Source organism: Phaseolus vulgaris, chromosome 2 (genome assembly GCF_000499845.2).
Source record: "Phaseolus vulgaris cultivar G19833 chromosome 2, P. vulgaris v2.0, whole genome shotgun sequence".
NCBI lineage: Eukaryota > Viridiplantae > Streptophyta > Magnoliopsida > Fabales > Fabaceae > Phaseolus > Phaseolus vulgaris.
This window is the reverse complement of record NC_023758.2, coordinates 21,044,616-21,068,051: the sequence shown is the minus strand read 5'-3', so window position 1 is coordinate 21,068,051 and position 23,436 is coordinate 21,044,616. Positions and strand designations below refer to the sequence as shown.

Genomic DNA, 23,436 nt, shown 5'->3' with positions numbered 1-23,436 from the left:
TTCACCCCTCCCTTCTTGAACTTAGACACTGTTTAACTCTAACAGCGTGGAGTGCCTCTAACATGTCGGGAATAAACTCGAACTTCATATGTCACAAGTTGTCCCTCCTTCCTCAAGAAAAACCAGTCTCACAGAGAAAAAAAAGCTTAAGAATGAGAGGAGGTCGGCAACGCACAAAGTCGACCACCTTTTCAATCCTTCTCAATGCCGATTTTATCCAAGAGGTCAAGAATACCACATGACTAGCCAATATCGTCATGGTTAGAAAGGCCAGTGGAAAGTGGAGGATGTGTGTAAATGACTTTGACCTCAATAAAGCTTGGTCGAACAAGACTAATTTTTGTTACAAGATTATGCCCTTAGGGCTAAAGAATGTTAGGGACACTTACCAACACCTCATAGACCAAGTTTTTCATGAGCTGTTGGGAGACATCATGGAGGTCTACGTCGACAATATGGTCGTTAAATCAACTAGCTAAGAAGATCATTTGGTTCATTTAAGGCGGGTACTACACAAAGTCTGATAGCATAACATGTGCCTAAACCCCGATAAATTCTTTTTCACCGTAGGGGGAGGTAAATTCCTTGGCTTCATGATAAACATAGAGGAATAAAGGTTAACCCGGACAATGTGAGGCTATACTCAACATGGGGAGCCTAACCACAGTAAAAGAGGTCCAACACCTCAATTGGAGGTTAGTGGCATTATCAATGTTCATTCCCAAGCTCGCAGAGAAAGGAAACCCATTCTTTAAAATTCTTAAAATTAAGAACTTTGAATGGGACGAAGAGTGTGAATGGATATTCTCAGGCATCAAAAGAGACATCTCCACTTTACCCATTTTAACTAGCCCACCTCCTCATACCTTATTGTTTTTATATTTTTCAATCTCCAAAATGGCGGTAAGCTCGGTCCTTATCTATGAAAAGGAAAAAAAATAGAAGATGATATATTTTACAAGTCGGACCCTCCAACCTACAAAAGAGAGATCTCAAGTTATTAAAAAAGCTAATACTTGCGTTGGTGTTTTCCTCCCAACGCCTAAGGCATTATTTTCGCAACTTCAACATCACAATCCAAACAAACTATCAGGTCAGACAAATCCTTTAGAAACCCGAGCTTGTAGAAAGGATGATGACATGGTCGGTCAAGTTGTCTAAGTTCGAATTTACTTATGAAAGCAAGATATATATGAAGGAAAAATTTCTTACAGACTTCTTGGTTGAGTTACCACGACTCGGAAAGAGCTAGGACATCTGGCAATTAAAAATAGATGTTTCTCAAACAAAAAAGTAAGTGGTGTTGGAGTCATCTTGGAAGGCCCTGATGAGATCATACTCGAACAAGCCATCCGACTTACGTTCGGAACAACCAACAACTAGGAAAAATATTTGACTTTAATAGTCAGACTCAGACTTGCCAAGAATATAGGAATAAAGAAAGTACATTGAAAAAATGATTTCAAGTTGGTCACAGGCCAGATTAAACGGGAATACCAAACAAAAGAGTCTGATCAAATGGCCAAAGGTCTCATCAAAGATTTCGAGGATTTTGTCATCATACACGTTCCAAGGGAGCAAAATGACAAGGCAATGTTCTTTCAAAACTAGCAAGCACGAGGAAACTCAACCAACACAGGACGTTATATAAAAAACCTTAAACTCAACAAGTTGGAACTGTGAAGAGATCTTGCAGATACAACCCAGTACAAAGGGTTGGATGATATCCTTTATGGACTATCTTAAATATGGAGTCCTTTCTGGTGACCAGGTAGAGGTAAATAAGGTACGAAGATAGACAACCTTCTACATTATCCAAAATGACGAGCTTTTCCAGAGGTCCTTCTCGATACCCTTATTAAAATGCCTCAACAAGCAAAAAACAACGTATGTTTTGGATGAGCTTCACAGAAGAATTTGTGGGCTACATTCAGGAGCACAAAGCATGGCGTCCAGGGTGTTAAGGACGGGATTCTATTGGCAAACAATTTGGAAAGACACTAAGACTTTTACAAAAAAATGCCATAAATATGGTCCCATAGCAAGCTTACCTTCAGAAGAGATACACTCCATACTTGCCTCGTGGCCCTTTGCCACTTGTGGGTTGGACATACTTAGCCCCTTCCCACAAGCAAAAGGGCAGGTCAGGTTCTTCATCGTCGCAATAGATTACTTCACCAAGGGGTAGAAGTTGAACCATTGGCGATAATCACCACTCAACAGGTTCAACGCTTCTTTTGGAAGAACGTTATATGTAGACATGACCTACCTTACTTGGTAATAAAAGACAAGGGGAGGTAACTCGTGACAAGGATTTTGAGCAGTTCCTTCAACAACTAGGAGTGAAACACCTCGTGTCATCAATGGAACATTCACAAAACAATAACCAGGCGAAGATAACAAATAAAGTAATTATGTGCGAGCTAAGAAAGAAGCTCGACTCAGCTAAAGGTTTGTGGATCGAAGAACTCCGCAACATATTGTGGGGATATCATTGCACCCCATAATTATCAACGAGAGAAACACCTTTCTGCTTATCATACGGAGCATATGCCATGATACCTGTGGAGCTCAACGAGATCTCTTAGCGAAGGCAAAGCTTTTAAGAGGAGCACAATTATGATAACTTGAGGGTCGACCTAGAACTCATACATGAGATAAGGGAAAATGCTTGGGTTTGGGAATAAGCCACAAAAATTAAAGCAGCCTGTTGATATAACACACGGGGAGGAGGTTAATCATTCCGCAAGGGATACCTCATATGGAGGAGGGTCGACGAGGTAAGAAAGGAAAAACCGAGGGCAAACTTGCACCCAATTGGGACAACCCTTACAGGATAACAGAAACCCTACAAAACGGGGCATACAATCTTGAAGAGCTAAGTGGGATATATCGAGTGAGGTTTTGACAAGGCACATTCCGAAATAAAGCCATTCATTACGAACTACAATCCAATTCATATAACTTAGCATGCACAAAATGATTAAGGCACAAGCCAACAAGAATAAGTTCAAACATGAACGAGAACAACCGAATACACAAAACAAGTTCAACCATGAACAAAATGCGACTAAGCATACAAATAAGTTCGAACAAGTACAAAAAATACGAGCAAATATATAAGTTCAAACACGAGCAATGCAAGTATACAATCAAGTATACAAAACTAAGATCTGAACAAGGATAAACCATATTCATAACAAGTGCAGATGTAACTACAAAAAGGACATTGTTCTGGGTATAAAAACTAGTCATCAACTAGATGTCCATCCACCACATCTTTGTTTAAATAAAAGTTATTTAAATTGATCGATCGACTGACACTGCAAAAAAAATGTATATTGTGGCGGTTATTTTCGTATAAAATGACGTTTATAACCGCCACAATAAACGCTTGTGGCGGTTTCCCAAACCGCCATAGAACTGGCTGCCACAAAGTTTAATGTGGCGGTTTTACGCTACCCACCGCAACACCCTCCACTTTAAACATAGTGTAAGTAGTGGCGGTTTTTATATGTAAGTAGTGTCAGTTATAACTGTCGCAATTTACATTCATTAAAGAAGATTTTGACGTCATAATATACGTAAGTAGTGGGGTTTTTAACTGACGTAATTTTAATTTTGAATAAATAAAATTTAATCACCACTTTTTTATAATCTGTTTTATACAATTAACCTAAACATAATATATTTTCATAATAAAATAAAATAATGTATAAAGTTATAATCATCCATTTATTTCATTGAAAATTAAAGCACACATAATAATGTTCAAAATTTTATATGTAATTGAAAATTAAAACACATAAAAAGTGCATACATCCCTAATTAGTTTTGCTTCCAGCACTTGATCCTATTACTTGATTAGGTGATGGAGCACCACTTCCATTATTTGATGTCTGAAATAAATAATTTTAAGTTAATGTAGGAAGCATGGTTCATACCACTTAGCCTTGTTGTGGATCCTTTGAAAGCAAGGTTGGGACAAGCTCCATATGATAGCCCTCTAACTCGACCCGGATGCTCCTTACCAAATATGACACCAATTGGATCTACTGGAGATATATCTAAATCACCTTTTGGATTTGTCAACATTAGTTCATCAAATTTTTCCTGATAAAATTGAAAATAATCAAAAGAACAACATATGCTTATTAGAATATATTATGGCAGCAGTAAACATAATGAAATGGTTGAACTCTCAACTACAACTACAACTACAACATAGATTCCAAACAGCATGAGCATTTGCATGTAATCAGGATGCTTACTCAGGAGCAAGATTTGATGTATGCAAGCAGTCCAATATATCATCATGATCAATACATCATCATCAAAGTAGTACAATATATCATCATGATCAATACATCATCATCAAAGCAGTCCAATATATCATCATGATCAATACATCATCATCAAAGCAGTCCAGTATATCATCATGATCAATACATCATCATCAAAGCAGTCCAGTATATCATCATGATCAATACATCATCATCAAAGCAGTCCAGTATATCATCATGATCAATACATCATAATCAAAGCAGTCCAGTATATCATCATGATCAATACATCATAATCAAAGCAGTCCAGTATATCATCATGATCAATACATCATCATCAAAGCAGTCCAAACACTTAACCCCAATTTCCAGCGCATCATCATTCACAGATGTGCCATTTTTCCTCTTATGTGTGATCTTCCACATTTCAGCTCGTCCAATATTTTTACCAGTCTCAATTTTCTATATGTTCAACAATAATAATATAAGTATAATGTGGTGGAAATTGTAATATATTAAAATAGAGAGCACAATATAAGTAAACAAATACCAAATTATTTCTTCTTCTTGACAAAGACATAACACCACCAGTGTGTGGAATAATTTGTCTCTTCCTTATATCTCTATTTCTATTACACATGTTCTACAAAGTGAAAATGAAATCAGTGTTGTGTAAACTTAAAGTAAGGTTATTAATAATAAAAAAAAAACAGAGTTTACCATACCACTATAGAATACCTCAAACGATAATCAACAAAAACAACCCATTGTTCTATGTTTAATCCAACTGGAACATTCTTGATGAGGTCACTTCTGCTCATAAGTGGGTCATAAAATTCATTCCAAAGCTTGCATTTGTATTCCCTCCACAATTTCCCAATTTAAAACATAACATCTCTTTTAGCCAAATCTTCATTTACTTTGAAACAAAATCGAGACTTCAAAAAAAGAAAAGAAGTTAGTCCAAATGTATTGAATAAATTAAATTTATTTCAATGTAAGTTATATTACCTTTAGTGCACTCTCCCACATTGTATCCTTGTAAGTATCTGGCAAAGTTGACCACTTTTCAAAACTAATAGGGAACAATACATGATTTGTTGCTAGGTGACCACAAACTCCAACAAGTAGACCAGATGCTTCTCCAATTGGTTGAAAATTGTCATCATAGTTCACCACCACACGTAATCTGTTAGGTAAGTTATGAGCATCCCTAACCTTCACCTTTAGTTTTTGACTAATTCCTTCCCCCTCTATAAAAATCCGAATACATTATTTCATGTGCAGTGAAACTTATTACATGTAAAGAAAAAAAATAAAAGATTTTACCTATAGCATCAACAAACCAATAGTGGTTTGATTGCCTTGATTTTTCTTGGTTGCACTCTTTCAGGTTTAGACTCAAAAGTTGGTTGTGCTGGTGCAAATTTAGAAGTTGGTGGAAGTACAGATTCAGATGATTCAAGATTTTCAAATTCAGTTTGTGGTTGTGGAACTTGTGAAGTTTGTGGTTGTGTAAGTTGTGAGGTTTGTTGATGAATAGATTGATAAGCTTGTGGTAGTGGAGATCCAAATGGACTTGTGGAAGTAGTTCTTGGCTGGTCATGTGTAGCAGAAGGCGTAACATTAATGTTTACATAGTTGGCCACAAATTTGTCTGAACCAGCAACTGACTTAAGCAAGTTCTTGATCCTTTTAGGTTTAGGCATATATGCACATAAAAATGAAGTAATCAACAACATAATTTAAATTTGAAGATATATTAAAAGTGAAGATATATTAAAATCATTGACTGAAGTTTCTTATAAGTTTTCATGGATAAAAATAAATGAAGAGATTCAACTCTACTTACGTAATCTTCTTTAGTGAAGAGTCGTGCTCCACAAATTACAAATTGCTAGAGTTAATTTATCAAACCATTAAGACAGCAAACCAAAATGAAATTCACCACAACTGAAATCTCTAAGACCCAAAAATCAACAAAAGAAAACCATACAATCCAATCCAATCAAATCAGAGAACACTGGACAAATCGAACTCAGAAAGAATGTGACGAAAGAAGTAGAAAGGGAGCAACCAACCAGCATCTCAGTTCCACATTTCACATTGAAATCAAGCAACGAAACGAGATGATGACAAAAACCTGAACAAGCTACCTTGCGGAATTGCAAATGCCGCAGAACTCTGCCCTCCTTCCACTACCTTCAGCGCCACCACATGAAATAGGTTTGGTTAGATTGAAATGAAAAAAGTGTAGAAGTGGAAGTCGTTTTCGGATAATGAAAAAATCCTTCCGCGGAGGCGCCGATGGAGGCGATTTCAGATAATCGCGAAAGGATTTCGTGAAGCACAAAGGATTTCATGAGTACAACTTGGCGACAACTTCGCAAGTAGAGCTTCACAATTAGGGCTTCATTAGGGTTTGAGTGTTTAGGCAGAGAGAGAGGTTTGAGCATTTAGGGAGAGCTTTGTTAGGGTTTGATTGTTTATGCAAAGAGAGGGAAGAGAGGGAAAAAACTTTCGTTTCCCAATAGTCAAACCAAATTTTAAAAAATAATTAGGAATAAACTAATTTCGGTTACAAAAAATATTTTCAAAAACAATTGGGAATAACGAGGGAAGGAAAACTTGTTTTTATTCTGAAGGACAGTTGTGACAGTTGAAAATGACATATTTTGAAAGATAATTGTGGCGGTTAGTGAAATGACGTATTATACTGTAATTTGTGGCGGTTATTAATAATCGTCACATTAAAACCGTCACTTTTTACACGATTTTTTGTAGTGTGAAATGCAAAGTTTGGCACATTATCTTCTTGAAACCTTTGATATAGTTGAGCAGGGAGGATTCTACCAAATCGACATTCGTAGTCTTAAGGGATTCCCTAGACCTTGGCTTTGTTCAAGTTCTCCTTGTAAGCATCCGAGATTCTCCTTGGCCTCCTTCTCTAAAGCACTCACGGTCGCCATCTCCATTTGGAGTAAGTCATTCTCGACCTCTAAATCCTCCATTTTATTCTTAGTTGAAAAAAGGGCTTTTTCAAGCTCGGTCTTCGAGCTCTTTAATCTAGGCAGAGGACTCGACAACCTTAACTGATGTACGTACTTCGTTTGGAAGGACAATTTGCAGCAATATGACCATAACCCATACATTTAAAGCATTTAGTATTAGACGTTCTAGTGGGAGATTTAGGCCTAGAAGTAGATGGCTTAGATTCCTTGGGTTTGAAAGAAGAATATTTGGAAGGATGTTTAGAAAAAGAAGTTTTGTTTCTCCAAGACTTGGAGTAGTATCCATCATTGGAAGCATTTTTAAAAGAGTTTTTCTTAGCAAGTTGGGCTTCCACCTTCATTGCAAGATGAACTAAAGAGCCCAATGATGAATACTCTTGTAACTCAACAATGTCTTGAATATCCTTCCTAAGACCACTCACAAACCTAGCAACCATGGCTTCTTCACTTTCTTCTAATTCAATTTTAAGCACAAGCGTCTCAAGCTCCTTATAATATTCATCCACATTTAGCGTGCCTTGTTGAAACCGTTGGAGTCTCAACATGAGGTCTTTCCTAAAATGTGGGGGCACAAACCTAGCGCGCATATGATCCTTCAAAGAGTTCCAAGAGTCCACGGGAGGACCCTTGTGATAGATAATGTCCTTTACAATTCCATGCCACCATTTCATGGCATAATCACTAAACTCTAGGGTGGCTAGCTTAAGCTTATGCTCATCTTGGATCTCAAAAATTTGTTCACACTTAGCCTCCCAATCTAAATATACATTTGGATCACTAGAGCCATTAAAACAAGGTAGCTTGACCGAAGGAAGCCTAGACTTTGCATCATGATAGAAGCCATTGCCGTAGTGAGTTCTTTCCCCTTGATGATGATGTCTTTGTCCATGGACTTGAGGTGGAGTTCTCCTTCTCCTATGCTCATCTTCACGGCCAAAATCATTTGAAGATGCTCTTGTTGAAGGTCTATGTGCAAGATGCTCATCATGGATTGAAGGAGATGGTCTAGTTTGTTGCACCTCCAACTTTTGCAATTTCTCCTCCAACCGTCTAATTGTTCTTTGAGCTTCATGTAATTCACCAAGGATTGAAGCTTTGGAAGGAGAATTCTGCTTGTAGGATGCATCACTTGAAAATCCAGCCATTTGTAATTAAAAACAGCAAACACACAAAAACAACAAACAAGTTAAAAATTAGCAAAAACAGTGAGCTTGGCAATGAAACTGTCGAAGTGAAATGAGGCAGAAAAAGAGGTCACTCTCAAAGAAATAATGTTCTTGCACCAATCTGATCTTGAGGCCTTGGAATCCTCAAATGAAAGATGTCAAAGCAAGCACACCAATCTCAAGAGCAACCACCACAATACCAAAGAAACAATAAAGACAAACAAGAAAAAAGGTATAAGCAAAGAAAGGTAATTGCAAAAGGAATACTATATGTAAGACAAACTCAAAGATTAAGGAATGAAAGACAAACAAGAAAATAAAGAACTCAATGAAGAAAGAAGGCACACCAAAAGAGTCCTAGAGAAAAGTACTAGAGTAGATTCCAAAAATAAAAACAGAACTACAAGAGAACAATGTTGTATGCAAACTGTGCTATGTTTACAGATTTAACTGGAACGACTGAAAGCGAATTGGAATGTGAAAAATTAACCACAGAAACTTCAATGTCTTAACTCAAAAATGGCACTGGAATCATGTTAAAACAGTAAGCCAATTGAGAGAAATAAATTTTTCAAAATTGCTGCCGAATTACCGTATTTTTTCTGGCAGTTTTGTACACTTTTCGTATTTTATTTATCATTTTTTGTGTACTTGGAATTTTTTTGTATTTCTTTTTGCTCTGCTTTTTTAACACTCTGAAGAATGTAAATCCAAATTTTCACAATTTTCCAGTGAACCAATTAATTGCAGTAAATTGAAAACAGTAGCACGTTTGTAAGAAAACAGAGGAACCTAATTAGGAATAAAAAAACAGTAAGATGAACTAGCAAAGACATAATGGAAATTGTGTAAAAGGAACTTGTATAGGTCTAGAATACAAGCATGAACTCAAACTAAAACAGAAAATGCACAAAGGATCAATATCAATTCAGAAAATTATATGACACCAAAGCAAGAAACAATCAAAGCAATAAAAGTACTACTAGAAGTAATGACAATTATGGAATAACATGACTAAGACAAAACTTGACATGATTACAAAATTAAAAGACACATCACAAAATTTAACAACAAGTGAAATGAAGCTTAAGGTAAACTCTAGGAAGGATAATGCCATTCCAAAAGAGCAACCATACTCATAAGAAGAATGAGTGCCATAAACCTTTTCACAAACACTTGGTATAAAAGAAAAACAGCAAGAATACTCAAGTAAAAATCTAAAACAGAAACTTAAATTGCAAGAAAAATTAAAGAGCTCTTGAAATTAAAGTGCACACAACTCAACAATTAACAAGAATGAACCTAAGACTCATGATACCACATGATGTGATTCCACTAGCATAGAAGAGAATGATTCTTGACATTCTTGGGAATCAACTTGAGTTGGACAAATGTTAGGCACTTTTTCATAGAATTGGATCAAGGTTCTATGAACAAGAACTCACCAAAACTAGCACCAAATCCAAACTCACATGGAAGTTCCTCATATTGTCAAATTGAACCAACAAAAAGAGGTAAAACTAAAAAACACCGAATAGAATTAATTAAGAACACATTTGAACCGAACAAAATGAAGTAAAAGGCAACTAAACTATAAAGGAAAGTTGGAAAATGAAAGGTACCGAACCAAACACAAGAAAAACAAGAACAGCTGCTGGAAAAACCAAAGAACCGAACCAAAAAAACTCAAGAAAACAAGACAACATGAACAATTGAAAGAGAAGAAAGGAAGGAGAAGAGAGTGCTCAAGAAGATGGATGAATGATGAATGATCTCGCCACTAGAAGTGTGGTTGCTCCTAGATGAGAGTGTTGCCGCCACTTGAGGACACCATGGATCCTTCAAGATAAGACTAGAGAAGAAGGCTTAAAAGCTCTCCAATGCTCACTCCAATTTTGAGTATAGTTTCTTTAGATAAATTCAAATCTGAAATTTACAAAGAGAGCACCTCTATTTATAGCCTAAGGTGCTGAAAAACAAAGCTAAGAGAATTCAAAATTCCCTCCTAAACCTATTCAAAACCGGCGCCTAAACCATGCATGAGGAAGGTGTGACTTCTTCCTTCACTTTGGCACCTCCTATTCTACTCCTACACCTATCTACTAATACACCCCCCCTCCTAAAGCTCCTAACTAAAGCCTAAAAGATGCTATAACAAAAGAGGTTTCTAATGTTTCCCTCTAAGCACCTTCAACTAAAGAAATTACAAAAAGAGAAAATAAATGTCCCCTTGCTCCCAAAGCTTTGAACATGCTTCTTGTAATCCTTTGAGGTGGGCTTTGACCTCCATGGGCGTCCTCCATTTGTGCCTCTACCTCTTCTTGATCTTGTTGATTGGCCTCCATGTCCTCTTGAGCTTGATCTCCATCATTAACCACGACACCCTCTCAGTGATACATGATGCCATGCATCTTGCCATCATTAAAACAGTCGAGTCAATGCTGCCTACCGGCCCAACATTATTCAAAAGTTCTACATCAAAAGGAATTAAAAATTGGTTAGCTCTGAAACACTGAACGTGGTGACCTTGCATATTGACGTGCCATAACGAGTTTGAATGAGGGGTCGAAGTGAAGACATGGTCCAACCTTGCGAAAGGACCGACTTTGCTCCTTATCATAAAGGACGGGGAGTGATACCACATGAGGTGATTCCAATAGCAAAGAAGAGAATGATTAATAAAGGAGGCTTTTATTAATGGAGGAAGAGGACATCCACCCTCACATTTGAAGTTCTTCCTTCTAGTCTTCTCAAAATTAAAAGAAGACATAAAATAAAGATGAGGCCCAAGCCCAAAGCCCAAGCCCAAGCCCAAGAAGGCCAAAGCCCAAAGAGCCCAAGTCCATCCCATGAGGGGCAAGGCCAAGCTTTGAAATACTCTTGTATAGTTTTAGGAGGTGTGGTTATTAAATAAAGGAGTGTGAAAATGTAAAATAAAGTCACATTGTCCATGTGACTTAGGAGAGTGTGTAGGTGTAGTTTTTAGGAGGTGTCATAGTAGAAAAATGTCACACCTCCCATGTGACTTGTTTTTTGTGGGAATTTCAAATGAGTTTATTTGAATTTTCCCACCTATTTTTCAGCACCTCTAGGCTATAAATAAAGGTGCTTAGCTTGTACAATTCGAATTTGAATTTTAATTGGAGAAACTATACTCAAATTTTGAGAGAGCATTGGAGAGCTTTGAGCCTTCTTCTCTAGTCTTATCTTGATGGTTCCATGGTTACCTCAAGTGGCGGCTTGCACACTCATCTAGGAGCATCCATCCTTCTAGTGGCGTGATCATCCAACCATACATCCATCTTCATGAGCTTTCTCCTCTCCTTCCTTCCTTCTCTTTTGATATTCATGTTTTGAGCTTTTGTTCTTGTTTTGGTTCAGCTATTTCTGTTTCCAACAGCTGTTCTTCTTCTTTTCCATGTTTTGGTTCGGTGCTTTTATAATTCTAGCACTCCTTTTCAGTTTTCTTGCCTTTTAATTCATTTTAATCGGTTCAATTTTGTTCTTATTCATTTCTATTCGGTGCATTTGCTTTTTCCTCTCTTTTTGTTGGTTCAATTTGACAATATGTGGAACTTCCATATGAGTTTGGATTTGGTGCTAGTTTTGGTGAGTTCTTGACTTAGAACATTGATCCAATTCTAAGAAAAAGTGCCTAACTATTGTCCAACTCAAGTTGATTCCTAAGAATGTCAAGAATCATTCTCTTCTTTGCTATTGGAATCATATCAGGGAGGAACCACTAGGGATGTTGGGCAGCGGAGGTGGAGGCAAAACTCTTGATGGAGAATCCGGAGCATGAGTAGAAGATTCGGGGGACTCCAAAATCACGACCTTAACGGGGTTGGAAGGCCGCGTTGCTTTTTGTAGTCAAGGGTGAATTGGAAACACCCACAGAGGTCCTCTCGGTGGCCACTTTGCTCCTCTTGGACAGGTTGAAATTGAACAGAATGCCCTTGTCCAAGGAAGGAGTCCCCTTTTGAGATTAGGGTGCTTTAAAACCAAAACCCTTATCCATGAGTTTTGCATACAAAAAAACATAATTAGAAAATAAAAAAGGTAAGGAACATGATCCCAAAGCGCGAACCTTACCCTGAAAGGAGGCAACAGGGTCCTCGGTGGTAGGTATCCTTATGAGACCCCGACTGTTAATAGGTCGAGGAAGACTCTTAAGTATTGTTATGTCCAGCCTCTCCTTGTCGTCGATAAGGTGCTCGACTTTGGACTCGAAGTTATACGATTTCTGCCAGTATAAAAGAAACTTGACAAAACCATCAACATGGTAGGAAATCCTCCTCCTAGGGTCTTGATTACTCATAACCTTCATAAAAGGCTCTTAAAACCCTTAAAAGATGAGGAGTAAACTATGAAGAGAGGAACATGTTGGGCACCTTTAAGAGAAACCCAAAGGGTCATGCTTTAACTGGTAAAAGTACATAAACTTATTTACAGTAGGACAAATATGATGGTATTCACATAGAAGATGGAACTACTTCAGAAAAAACCAAGTATTAGGGTGAAGTTGGCTCGATGCTATGTTCATGATGGTCAACATACCACACTCAAAGGGGGTTAGGGGGAATGTGACTCCCATTTCCTTGAAAAATTACTCATACACATATTTGAAGCTCAGACCATCACGGGAATGACTCTTATAAACCCTATCCTCTAAATCACATGCCTCTACCTTAACATATTTTTCCATCTTAGCAGTGCAAAAATCATAAACATTGATTAACTCTTCAATAAGGCGAAGTGAGGTAAAATCGAAAGGGTACACATGCATTTCATCGGAAACCCAAAGATAGTTACAATTTGAGATGGGGAAAACCTATCCTTACGTTTCCTAGAGGTCTCACTATGAGCCATTTTTGCTTTAACTTTTTTCCCTCAGGTTCTCTTATAACAATGGCGGACGAAGGTTGGGTTTGAAGGAACTCCTTCTGATAAACAGTTAGATACAATTTGACTCGAGGATGACTCATTATCAATGGGAACAATATCTTAAGGGAGAATAACGGGGATATCAACAACATGGGAATTATAAGGCGTAGATGAAAAGGCCATGAAAATGTACCTAATGTGGAAAAGCAAGAAGCTGAAGTAAACCAAGGCAGAGGAACGAAACCCTTCGAAGAAGAAAATGGCAATGAAGGAAAAAGGAAACATGAATTAGAATAGGAAAAAGCAAAAGGTAAAAACCATAAGCGCGGAAAACTAGTGTCAACTCAAAAGGTGTTAAAAGATGATTCGAGAAGGAAATAATTAAGGGGAAACTGAAGAGACGTGATAGTAACTGTCGTCGTAATGATGCGTTATCACAATATAAATTACCTTTATTTTTCCTTGTTATTTCAAAGTGGAATCGTGGGAACAACCTGCCCGACTTCTCAAGAGGAACACCTCTCCCAGTAACCACTAGACTCACGGGTATCAACTTCGAGTTCGGCAGTGTGGCAGCTCGTTCATACCTCAGTCTAATCCACCTGGGTATCACCTCGACTTCCGAGTTTGGGGACTTGTGTACCTACCCATCATAAAGTCGGGAATGTCATTAGCTCGAAGTGATTATCGATATTCTATAACCAGGCTCTAATTACCATAAATGTCAATAATGAGTTGAACGACCAATTTAATAGGTTATAATGGTTGAGCTGCTACCTATAGGTCATAATGACTATCATAAAGTCAACCTGAGAGCCACTATCCGAAGGGCTTATAAATACAAATTTTTCAACAAGTACATTTTATCTCATTCAATACATCTATACACTATTCTTTGTCACACATATTATTATATTTTGTATTTTTACTAGCATAAAAAAAAATCTTGTTTAGGTGAACTTCCTTCTCTATTTAGAGACCAACCAAACATTCATTTGCAAAAAAGATACCAAACACATTTCCAATAAAAACAATTATCATTTTTCTTAAAAAAGTAAAAAAATAATATTATCAATATACTCCAACAAGAAAACTGAAAACATATTTTATTTTCACAATACTGTACTTTATTTAACTACTAAAGTTACTATATATATAAATATATAAATGACTGTGCCGCGACAAGATCGAGTGCGCGACCGAGACCCATCGACTCATTGAGGCCACGGAGCTGACTCAACGGCTACCAGTATTCGGCCGCGGGTGTTGTGCCTTGTTCGGTGTTGGTGTCATGAGCCAATCCCTAATCTAAGCCCACACCACTATTCATTGTCCCCTTTTATCTATCTTTTCTGGTTTCCCCTTCTGAATTGATAGTAGAATCGACGAATCCATTGTTGTCTGGTTTCAATTTTCAATATTCAAATGTTGGGTGGTTTGTACGGAGACCTTCCTCCACCTTCGTCTGCGGAGGAAGACAACAAAGCCACTCCCAATGTCTGGTCTTCCAGCACCAAGATGGCCCCTGCCACGCTCCGCAAGCCCGCCTCACTCTTCGCGCCTCCCCAAACCCTCCTCCGAACTCAGCCCAAGCCCAAGCCCGTTGTTGCCAACCCTAAGGCCCTTCTTTCCCCCACGCCCGCTCCGCCTCCCGACGAAGCCCTCCAACCCGCTCTCGTCGGCGTCCAGTCCACCGTTCTCGAGGAGTACGACCCGGCCCGGCCCAACGACTATGAGGAGTACCGCCGCGACCGCAAGCGCAAGGCCCGTGAGGCCGAGATGCTGCGCGAGCTCGAACGCCGCCGCCAGGAGGAGGAGGACGAAGAGAGGGAGCGCGAGAAGGAACGAGAGCGAGATAGGGAGTACAATGAGTCGAGGTTGAATGTTTCCGGCGAAGAGGCGTGGAGGAGACGCGCCGTAATGAGTGGGGCCGTGCCGAGATCGCCGTCACCGCCGCCGACGGCGAATTCGGACGGGTTTAGCATTGGGAAGTCTGAGACAGGAGGGTTGGGAGTGGGGGCGGGTGGGCAGATGACGGCGGCGCAGAGGATGATGGCGAAGATGGGGTGGAAGGAGGGGCAGGGACTTGGGAAGCAGGAGCAGGGGATTACCACTCCTTTGATGGCAAAGAAAACGGATAGAAGAGCTGGGGTTATTGTGAATGCTAGTGATAACAGCAAGAAAGTGAAGAGTGTTAACATCAATGGAGTGCCTACCAAGGTGCTGCTGCTTAGGAATATGGTATGTTACATCTGTTTATTGGGTGCGTTTTGATATGATAAGTGCTTGTTTGTGTAATTGTGTTGAATTCATTCGAGTGCTTTTGGATATTGATCTTTAGTGATGTTGAAAGTTTCTCAGTCAGGATTGTGTTTTATGAGGTAACTAGTGAGCTTGTGTTATGGCTGATTCTCTTCTTGATTTTGGTCAATTCCTTTGGATGTTGCTGCCTTAGATTAACCGTCTTGTGTTAACTTCAGATAGGATGTAATTTTCGCATTTTTGTTGCTTGTGATATCGTATATTTTGGTCTGCCTGATGTGGAGTTTCCGTTAAAAATTATTACGGGTTAATTTGTTATTTTGCACGCGATGAGGCCTTGTGATGTCTTGGCTTGGTCAGTGATGGATGTGGTTTTAATAATCGTGATGAGTGATGGATTTAATGATATGAGCTATGGTTTTCAGTGCTTCTATTATTTAACTTTACAATGAATGCGTCAAGCTTTTTATTAGGTTTTCATTCTGCTGATCAGCTTCCTTTATCATATAGAAATTGTGTTTCACTTGTATACATTTTATAGGTTGTCAAACTTGAGTAAATTCATGGAGGCCTTGACTGTATACTTGCAGTAGTTTACTCAATATAAAATTCATAAATCATTCTGAAATATACTCCCAATTCCTAAAATTATTATACCATAGACATTGCAAGATAAATCCAAAATATACTGCCAATTCCTGAAATTTAAAATGTTGAAACTTGAAATTAATGCTCTCAGAATTTCAGCCTTTCTCAAACATATAAAATATAGACAACATAGAGAAACAAAAAACAGGGCTGTAAGCAGTTTGCAGTTCTGTTTGAGCTGAGAGACCCCCATGCAGAGGAAATCAACCATAGCAAATCAAAATAAACTTGTGTACGAGTAGACTGAGAACAAGCCTTAATGTTCGTTTTTTGTGTTTTGAGACTCAAATAATGACATCAATAACTGTTGTTTTGAGTAAAATAATTTTACCCTAATGAGCTTGTGAGCTCGTTACTGAACTCATGAGATTGACTGAGTTCAAACGAGTTTGTGTGAGTTGACTCAAGCTTGTTCAAATAGGATTCTGCAACTGAGTTTATACAGTTGTGTCATCATGGGCATGTAAACTCATCCAAGTCTGAGTTAGCATTCTAGCTTGATAATCATGTCCATATTAATTGTCCTAACTTTAGTATTTCTGGTGATGTTTTTGAGATTTGGCATGCAAATGCTATACCAATAATTGCTAAACTTGAAGGTATAGAAAGTATGCTTCTTATGATGTTTATGCATCCATATAAATAAGGTTGATTCATTGATAGGGGATTGATGCGGATAGAAAACCAAATTAACAACATTAACATGAGTCATGCCAAATTCTTGAATAACGTTTTAAAGCAGACTAACCAAACTCAAGGGCACTGCTTTTGGGTCTGTAACAAGGATTTATGAGCCCATTGAGATTTTCCCCAAACAACAAAACTAGGAGGTTTCTCCAGTGTAAACTTCCTCCTATAAATTACATGGAAGACATTCTTTTTGTCAAGGTAATAAAGAGGTCAATGCTGGATCAAATTAGAAGCCATGGCGAGGAAGAATCAAATTGAGGCTTTCTTTGAAACTAGAGAAAAATGCTTTTCTGTAGCCATTGCCATAGATTTGTGTACTGTACTTGGATGCTATGTGAGACTTCAAATGGTCAATACAGCCTATGGAGACCGACATAGCTACGTCAACTATAAAAACCATTGACAATTTGCTGTTATTGGTTGTGCTTTAGAATGTGGGGCAGACATTTAATCTGTAATTGCTTGCAGCCAACTATGATGATATAAGGCTTTACTTGAGGTTTTAGGAATACAGAGGACATGCTTGAAATAGAAGTGTAGTATTGTGCAAAACGTGTTTCTACCTGGTGTTTCACATGCTTCTTGTGCATGATATGTTTTTAGTTGATAAGACTAGAGAAGGGGTACACTCTAAATTTGAGTGGTGGAGTAAAGCCTAGCAATGTGAAGTGTAGGGTTTTAGTTAAGTATATAAAAGAGAACGTGTATGGAACAAAAGTTCATTAAGATGCAACTTAATATTTAAAGTTGTAAATAGGGGATGACATTATAAACAAGTTGCATGGTTTATGTATCTTGGGTCCATCTTTCACATTTAGGCTCTAGTTGGGTGGATGAATATATGTTTTATAATTTGGGATGGTAAAGTGACTTTCAAACTCATTAAAGTTATCCTCCTGGGTGTTGTAGGGTCATAAATGTTTTATGGTAGTGAATGTTGAGAAGTGTGAACAAAAGTTAAGAAGAACTAAATAAGTGTAGAAGAGATGAAAATGAATAATAGTCTTATACCACTGGATGAGGTAGGTGGATGAATACAAGAAAAAAATATAAGGAATGAATGTATGAAAGAGAAAGTGATGACACAAGGTGTGCTTCATGTGACTCATTTAGGTCTAAATGACTTGCCTAGGTTAATTAGGAGTCTTCTAGAAGCCCTAATTTAACCTAGGTTGGTTTTTAGATGCCTAAATCCGACCCTAATTACAATTAAGAAAAAATTACAAGTAAAATTCCTATTCTACTTTTGACAAGAAAATAAATTCTACTCTACAATTCTATACTAGGTTTATGGCATTTTGAACATGTATAGGAAGGTTTCTCTGCCATCAGTAGCAGAGTCGTCTTTTTGTATCTTCCTTGCCATGGACCTAGTAGTTGGACCTGAACTTGGGTCTTAGCTTGGCCTTCTTCCATCAGTTAATCCCTTTAACTTCCATGGTAAAGGAGTAATAAGTTCTGTTTCTTTTGGAAAGTTTAGGTTATGATCTTGATTTTTAACTAAGTCATTTTTACTTTGTGCATGTACTGTAATGTTTGATACAGTATTTCTGGACTCGTTTCGCACATAGTTTGTATATGCTGTAGACTGTCTGGACACTGGATTTTAAAACATATTCGTGTGCATCATTTGTTTCCTCCTTTGCACATTACAAAGTCCTAGGATTTGATCACTAAAGGGTAACAAATCAGATTGATGTGTTTATATGATCATGTTTTTGTTGACAATGATCAACAGACGTCTTCTTTGAAGTCTGTGCGGAGAAGGAAATAAATAATAGTTACAAAAGCCAGCGTAAAAAAACTGTGATGCAAACATATGTACTGAAGAGCTTTCCAATTCCAAAAGTTGATATCTTTTTACATTGAATTTTAGTGGATACAATAGTTATGATTTCCTTCACGAGTTCGTGTGTTCACAAGAGACCCTAGGTGGTGTGTTTGTATCCTGAAATTATACTTGGATAAAATTTGGATAAAATTTTCCACGAATTTTTATTAATAAGAGAACAAAATAAGAAGGTACATTGAATTGAGCTTCCACCCGTCCGTTGTTTAAATCTACTCAGCACCTTGTCTTTTACACAAGTTAGAAGAGAAAGTTTGTATAAATTAAGTACATAAGTTGTATTAACTTTTTAAAATAATTTAATTCATTTGCATTTTTATTTTCTTCTCCTACACCTATAAAGAATATTAACCTAATAATTCCCTTTCAAGTATGCATTTGCATACTGTGTGATGCCTTAGCAGTTAATCTATGCCATGAAAATCTTAATAATGATTGCATAAGTCATCCGATGTGGCATTGTTGCAGTTTAATTGATCGTAGATGACTCACTAATGCGTGTTTTCTTGTTGAAGGTGGGTCCTGGTGAGGTAGACGACGAGCTGGAAGATGAGGTAGGATCAGAATGTGCCAAGTATGGAACTGTAACACGAGTTCTGATATTTGAGATAACAGAACCAAATTTCCCCACTAATGAAGCTGTAAGAATATTTGTGCAATTTGAGAGATCCGAAGAAACAACTAAAGCGCTTATTGACCTCGATGGTCGATATTTTGGGGGAAGAGTGGTGCGTGCCTCGTTTTATGACGAGGAGAAGTTTAGCAAGAATGAGTTAGCTCCAATGCCTGGAGAAATTCCTGGCTTCACCTGAAAGAACAGCGCGTTATTTTTGTAAGGTCCTTAGTGAAATGCACTGAAGACTTGAAATCGAGGTTTATCTTAATTACATGATAGTTGAGCATTGTCTGAAGCTTAGTCTTGGTCCATGTGTTTGTAATAGTGACAAAGGATTGTCGCTCAGGTAATTACTATGATCACAAGAACATTGAAAGTTCCTTACTAGTGCTAATGTTGTTGCTCTACATTCGAAGTTCTTTAATATTGATTGGAGATTAAGGTAGCATTGAATGAACATTAGTACGGGTACAATGTTTTAAAATTGACTTTTAAGTGATCTTGATTAAGTTATATATAAAGTGATTTATGGTTTAAAAGATTAGTTTAACTGAATTTCTTTTGTCGTTTAACATGCTTTTAAAGACAAGTAACTTTGATTTGAGACAGTCATTATTGTTGTTATTATTTTAATTCTACCAAAAACAACTTTAGTTTGACATAAATGTGCGTCTGGGACACAAAATGTTTATCCAAATATAGTGTATAATGATCAAATCAGCTTATAATAGAGACATTGAGAGTTTATTTGAAAGGGAAAAGCGATTGTCCGATCTCTACCCATAAACAATAACATAATCTAACAAGGAACACAACCCAGAGTAAAGCAAAAAAATAGCATTCAATGTTTGCCCAGAAAGTACTAATTTGTGACTCTGACCATAATAAAATTCAAGTTGTATTTAGAAACGGAACATAGCACAACTTTACTACTCGTAACAAGTTGCGGCAGCAACTAATTCCATTCACTCACCTACTCTCACAAGAAAAGATATCCAATAACCCTCAAGTCCTTAACCATCTCAGAATGAAAAGGAAAATAAAATGCATTAGATGGTTAAAAAATACTAGTTAAGGACAATTGGCATTTCCCGACTCTGACCCGTGATCATTTCATTTTCAAGAATTTCGGATGGAATGTCACCTCTAAGAATCTGAACTTCAAAGATTATTTTCTTGTCACTGCTTTCCATGAGATCAAAAATGCATGCATCTCCAATCCTCAAACAATTTTCAACAGCAAACTTTTTCCATCCTGCGACATTAAAAACCTGCTGTTTGTTTTGTCCACAATACACCATGTCCCAGCTCTTGCCCATATAGGTGAGTATGGTGGGGACCTCACAAGAAGGAAGTTCTAACCGTAAGTTGGACGCAAGCCACTATATACAAACAAATAAAAATATTTAAAATGATTATCCCATGTAAAATGTGTGAAAGAAGAGTATAAAATATTAATAGTCTTGTGTTTCAATGTGTGCATGATGTCTCAAGACATAGTAAATAAATAAATTTTCTGCGTGATACAGAAAATAGACCTTTATGAAACAACAAATTCAACTCCAACGTTTCCTACCATTAAACCAAATGTGGTAAAATCAGTGGCCATGATCAAGACTAAGACATAATGATGCATCAACAAAAAAACATTAGAATTGAAGTCACGCTTGTCCCCTTTTTCATTTGTTTAATCTGTTTTGCCTTTATGTTGATGTACACAAACATACATCCCTGCTGGTCTCTAATCCATGATCTTAAATTCAACTCCACTGGTAGAAGTAGGAAGAAAGAGTGCTATTAGACAACATTATAGTCAATTGACTTCTATATCTCTTTTATCTTTCGCACTAAAATGAACCAAATGGGATATGAGGTCTATAAAACCAAGTGCCAAATTACCATATAATAACGGGGACAGAGATTTGTAGGTGAAAGAATATTATGACTGTATGGTTTTCCTGAAAGTGGTTTAACCTCATCCCATTGCAAATTTGTTGTATGATCTGGCAGCTGTGGTAAGGGGACTTCCTTTTCCAATGCAACTCTGCCACTAGCTACTGCATAAAGAAAACTTAGTCTGCAAATCTTTCATATATCTAGATAAATAAGATTGATGCATGTAATATAAATGGTTTCCAGAATCACCTCTCAAACATTGTTTATTTTTTCAAAATGTTGGTTGGCTAATACAAAAGAATGATGAACTCTCAAGTTTGCAAAATTGATATGAAACAGTAAGTTCAGTAATCATAGAAGGAAAACAATTTGAAATGGATTACTGCTAATAAGCCAAGTCAATAATCTGATTTTTAGCTCATGTATAAATTATAGTTTTAGTTTGAGACATTAATTTCATTTTCCTTCAAGTTTTCTTTCTTATAAGGTTAACTCCGCAGAGCCCCTCACTTAGTGCAAGACTCAGAGATCAAATTTTGCTTTACAAAGGAAGTTTATGACATTATATTAAAGGACATGATAATACTATAGCCACAGCATAAACCCAAAAACCTTTCAAGGAATATCTGTATATTTTACATACACATTGAGATATTCTATATTTAAAATGTGAACTTATTGAGTGTATTCGGAACTATCTGAGAATTTTATAAATAAGTCTCCAAAGTCTAAACTATTTTCTTAATTGGGCTATTAATCATATAATTTATTAAATTAAATTCCTAAAATTTTTGCAAGGTTAAATTAATCTGTAAGACCATGAGCTATCTATGAATTAATTAATAAAATCCTAAATTACTTATTTTTCTAATTATGTCCCTTAAAAATAGGTCCTTGGATTACTTTTTTTTGTCTTAAAATTGCCACAAACTGATAATTTGTGGTGGCTTTAGAAATTTTAGGGACTCGACCAAAACAGATTTCTTTATCAGGAACCTAGTTAAAAAAATAATAATTTAAAGACCCATTGAAAATTCAAAAATAGTTCATGGACATATTGAGTAATATAACCTTTTTAAAACCATTGTTAATTTTTTTAGCTGGTTCAAAGGGTTACAAATTTACAGTAAATCAATTTCTTTTGTAACCATTTAGTCAGTAATTAAATTTAAAGATATTAAAAGTTCTAAAATAATTTAGGGAAAATTGAGTAATTTCTCCTATTTAAAATTACAACTTGAACGCAATTTCTCATGAGCATCCCCAATAAACAGAGTTCCATCTTTGGGTTTCAGATTTACACAGTAATGAATAACACAACTCATGCAGATGCACTACTAAAAGTTGAAATAATCAGAATGCTTTTGTTGGCCGGCATGCACTTTGTTTTGTTGGATTGTGAAAATAGGGGAAAAAGTGCATTGCATGAATATTGTGATGAGAAGAAGATAAGGCATAAAAGCAGTAGCAAGATCACCTCTTCCATTTGATCTGCGAGAAGACATTGTGGAGCAGCTACTATGACCTGAAAAATTGAAAGAAATGAAAGTGTATAAGGTGGCAAAACGAAGGAAGCAAAAGCGAAGATGGTGGCCTCAAAACTACCCAACTCTTGAACCCAGTTGAAGCCTCTGCCTCAAGTGACGTCAAAATCTTCTGCATTACAGTGAGGTAATATGTTTTACAAATTTTCTCCTATATATACCTTTTTTTATCAAAAAATTTAAGAAGTATACTTTTTTTTAAAAAAAATAACAAAAAATATGTATGTCAACTTTATCTTCGTGTTCAAAATTTGAATTTTGGAATCGAATTTTGCCCTCTATTTATCTTTTTATCCAGGTCAGTTTGGAAAAGTAAGTCAAAATTTGACTAATTAAAATTTTATTTTTTTAAAAGTAGGGAAAACCAATTATATTAAAATAACAAAAATGTAATTAAAATGAAAAGCTACACAATAGAAAGAAACTTGAGAATATGGTTGAGGTTATTGTTGTCTTTAATCAAATGTGAAATTTTTATACATTATGTTTGTGGGTGTATTAATTCTTTTTTAAGTCACAAAATTATTCAAGTGTTGTTATATACAAATATCTTGTTTAAACAATGTTGTCTCGTGATTATTTATATT

General features: G+C 36.7%; 2 protein-coding genes across 5 annotated transcripts; one reads left to right on the top strand and one right to left on the bottom strand.

Annotated features, from left to right (window-relative positions):
• Window positions 1-14,510: 14,510 nt before the first annotated feature.
• On the top strand, window positions 14,511-19,816 carry LOC137810888 (DNA-damage-repair/toleration protein DRT111, chloroplastic). Its single transcript, XM_068612376.1, has 2 exons — window positions 14,511-15,585; window positions 19,309-19,816. Exons 1-2 carry the CDS (start codon window positions 14,770-14,772, stop codon window positions 19,603-19,605), a joined length of 1,113 nt encoding a protein of 370 aa, XP_068468477.1. The 5' UTR covers window positions 14,511-14,769; the 3' UTR covers window positions 19,606-19,816.
• Window positions 19,817-20,228: 412 nt separating this feature from the next.
• Window positions 20,229-22,972, bottom strand: LOC137810889 (B3 domain-containing protein Os06g0112300-like). Of its 4 annotated transcripts, none has more exons than XM_068612377.1 (4): window positions 22,916-22,972; window positions 22,783-22,830; window positions 21,309-21,466; window positions 20,229-20,791 (listed from the first exon to the last, which is right to left on the bottom strand). In XM_068612377.1, the coding sequence occupies exons 1-4, from the start codon at window positions 22,965-22,967 to the stop codon at window positions 20,477-20,479; spliced, it is 573 nt and encodes a 190-aa protein (XP_068468478.1). In that variant the 5' UTR covers window positions 22,968-22,972; the 3' UTR covers window positions 20,229-20,476. The 4 variants fall into 4 exon arrangements, with proteins under 4 accessions (XP_068468478.1, XP_068468479.1, XP_068468481.1 ...); XM_068612378.1 differs by having other exon boundaries at window positions 22,911-22,962; XM_068612380.1 differs by having other exon boundaries at window positions 21,309-21,463; window positions 22,911-22,948.
• Between the last annotated feature and the right edge of the window lie 464 nt (window positions 22,973-23,436).

Bases quoted from the DNA above. Each gene is read 5' to 3' on its own strand.
- LOC137810888 (XM_068612376.1), top strand. From the start codon at position 14,770: ATGTTGGGTGGTTTGTACGGAGACCTTCCTCCACCTTCGTCTGCGGAG. The intron at 15,586-19,308 runs GTATGTTACATC...TTCTTGTTGAAG, and splicing joins TGCTGCTGCTTAGGAATATG to GTGGGTCCTGGTGAGGTAGA.
- LOC137810889 (XM_068612377.1), bottom strand. From the start codon at position 22,967: ATGCAGAAGATTTTGACGTCACTTGAGGCAGAGGCTTCAACTGGGTTC. The intron at 22,831-22,915 runs GTTGGGTAGTTT...TCAATTTTTCAG, and splicing joins GGCTTCAACTGGGTTCAAGA to GTCATAGTAGCTGCTCCACA. The intron at 21,467-22,782 runs GTGATCTTGCTA...TTCTTTATGCAG, and splicing joins TCGCAGATCAAATGGAAGAG to TAGCTAGTGGCAGAGTTGCA.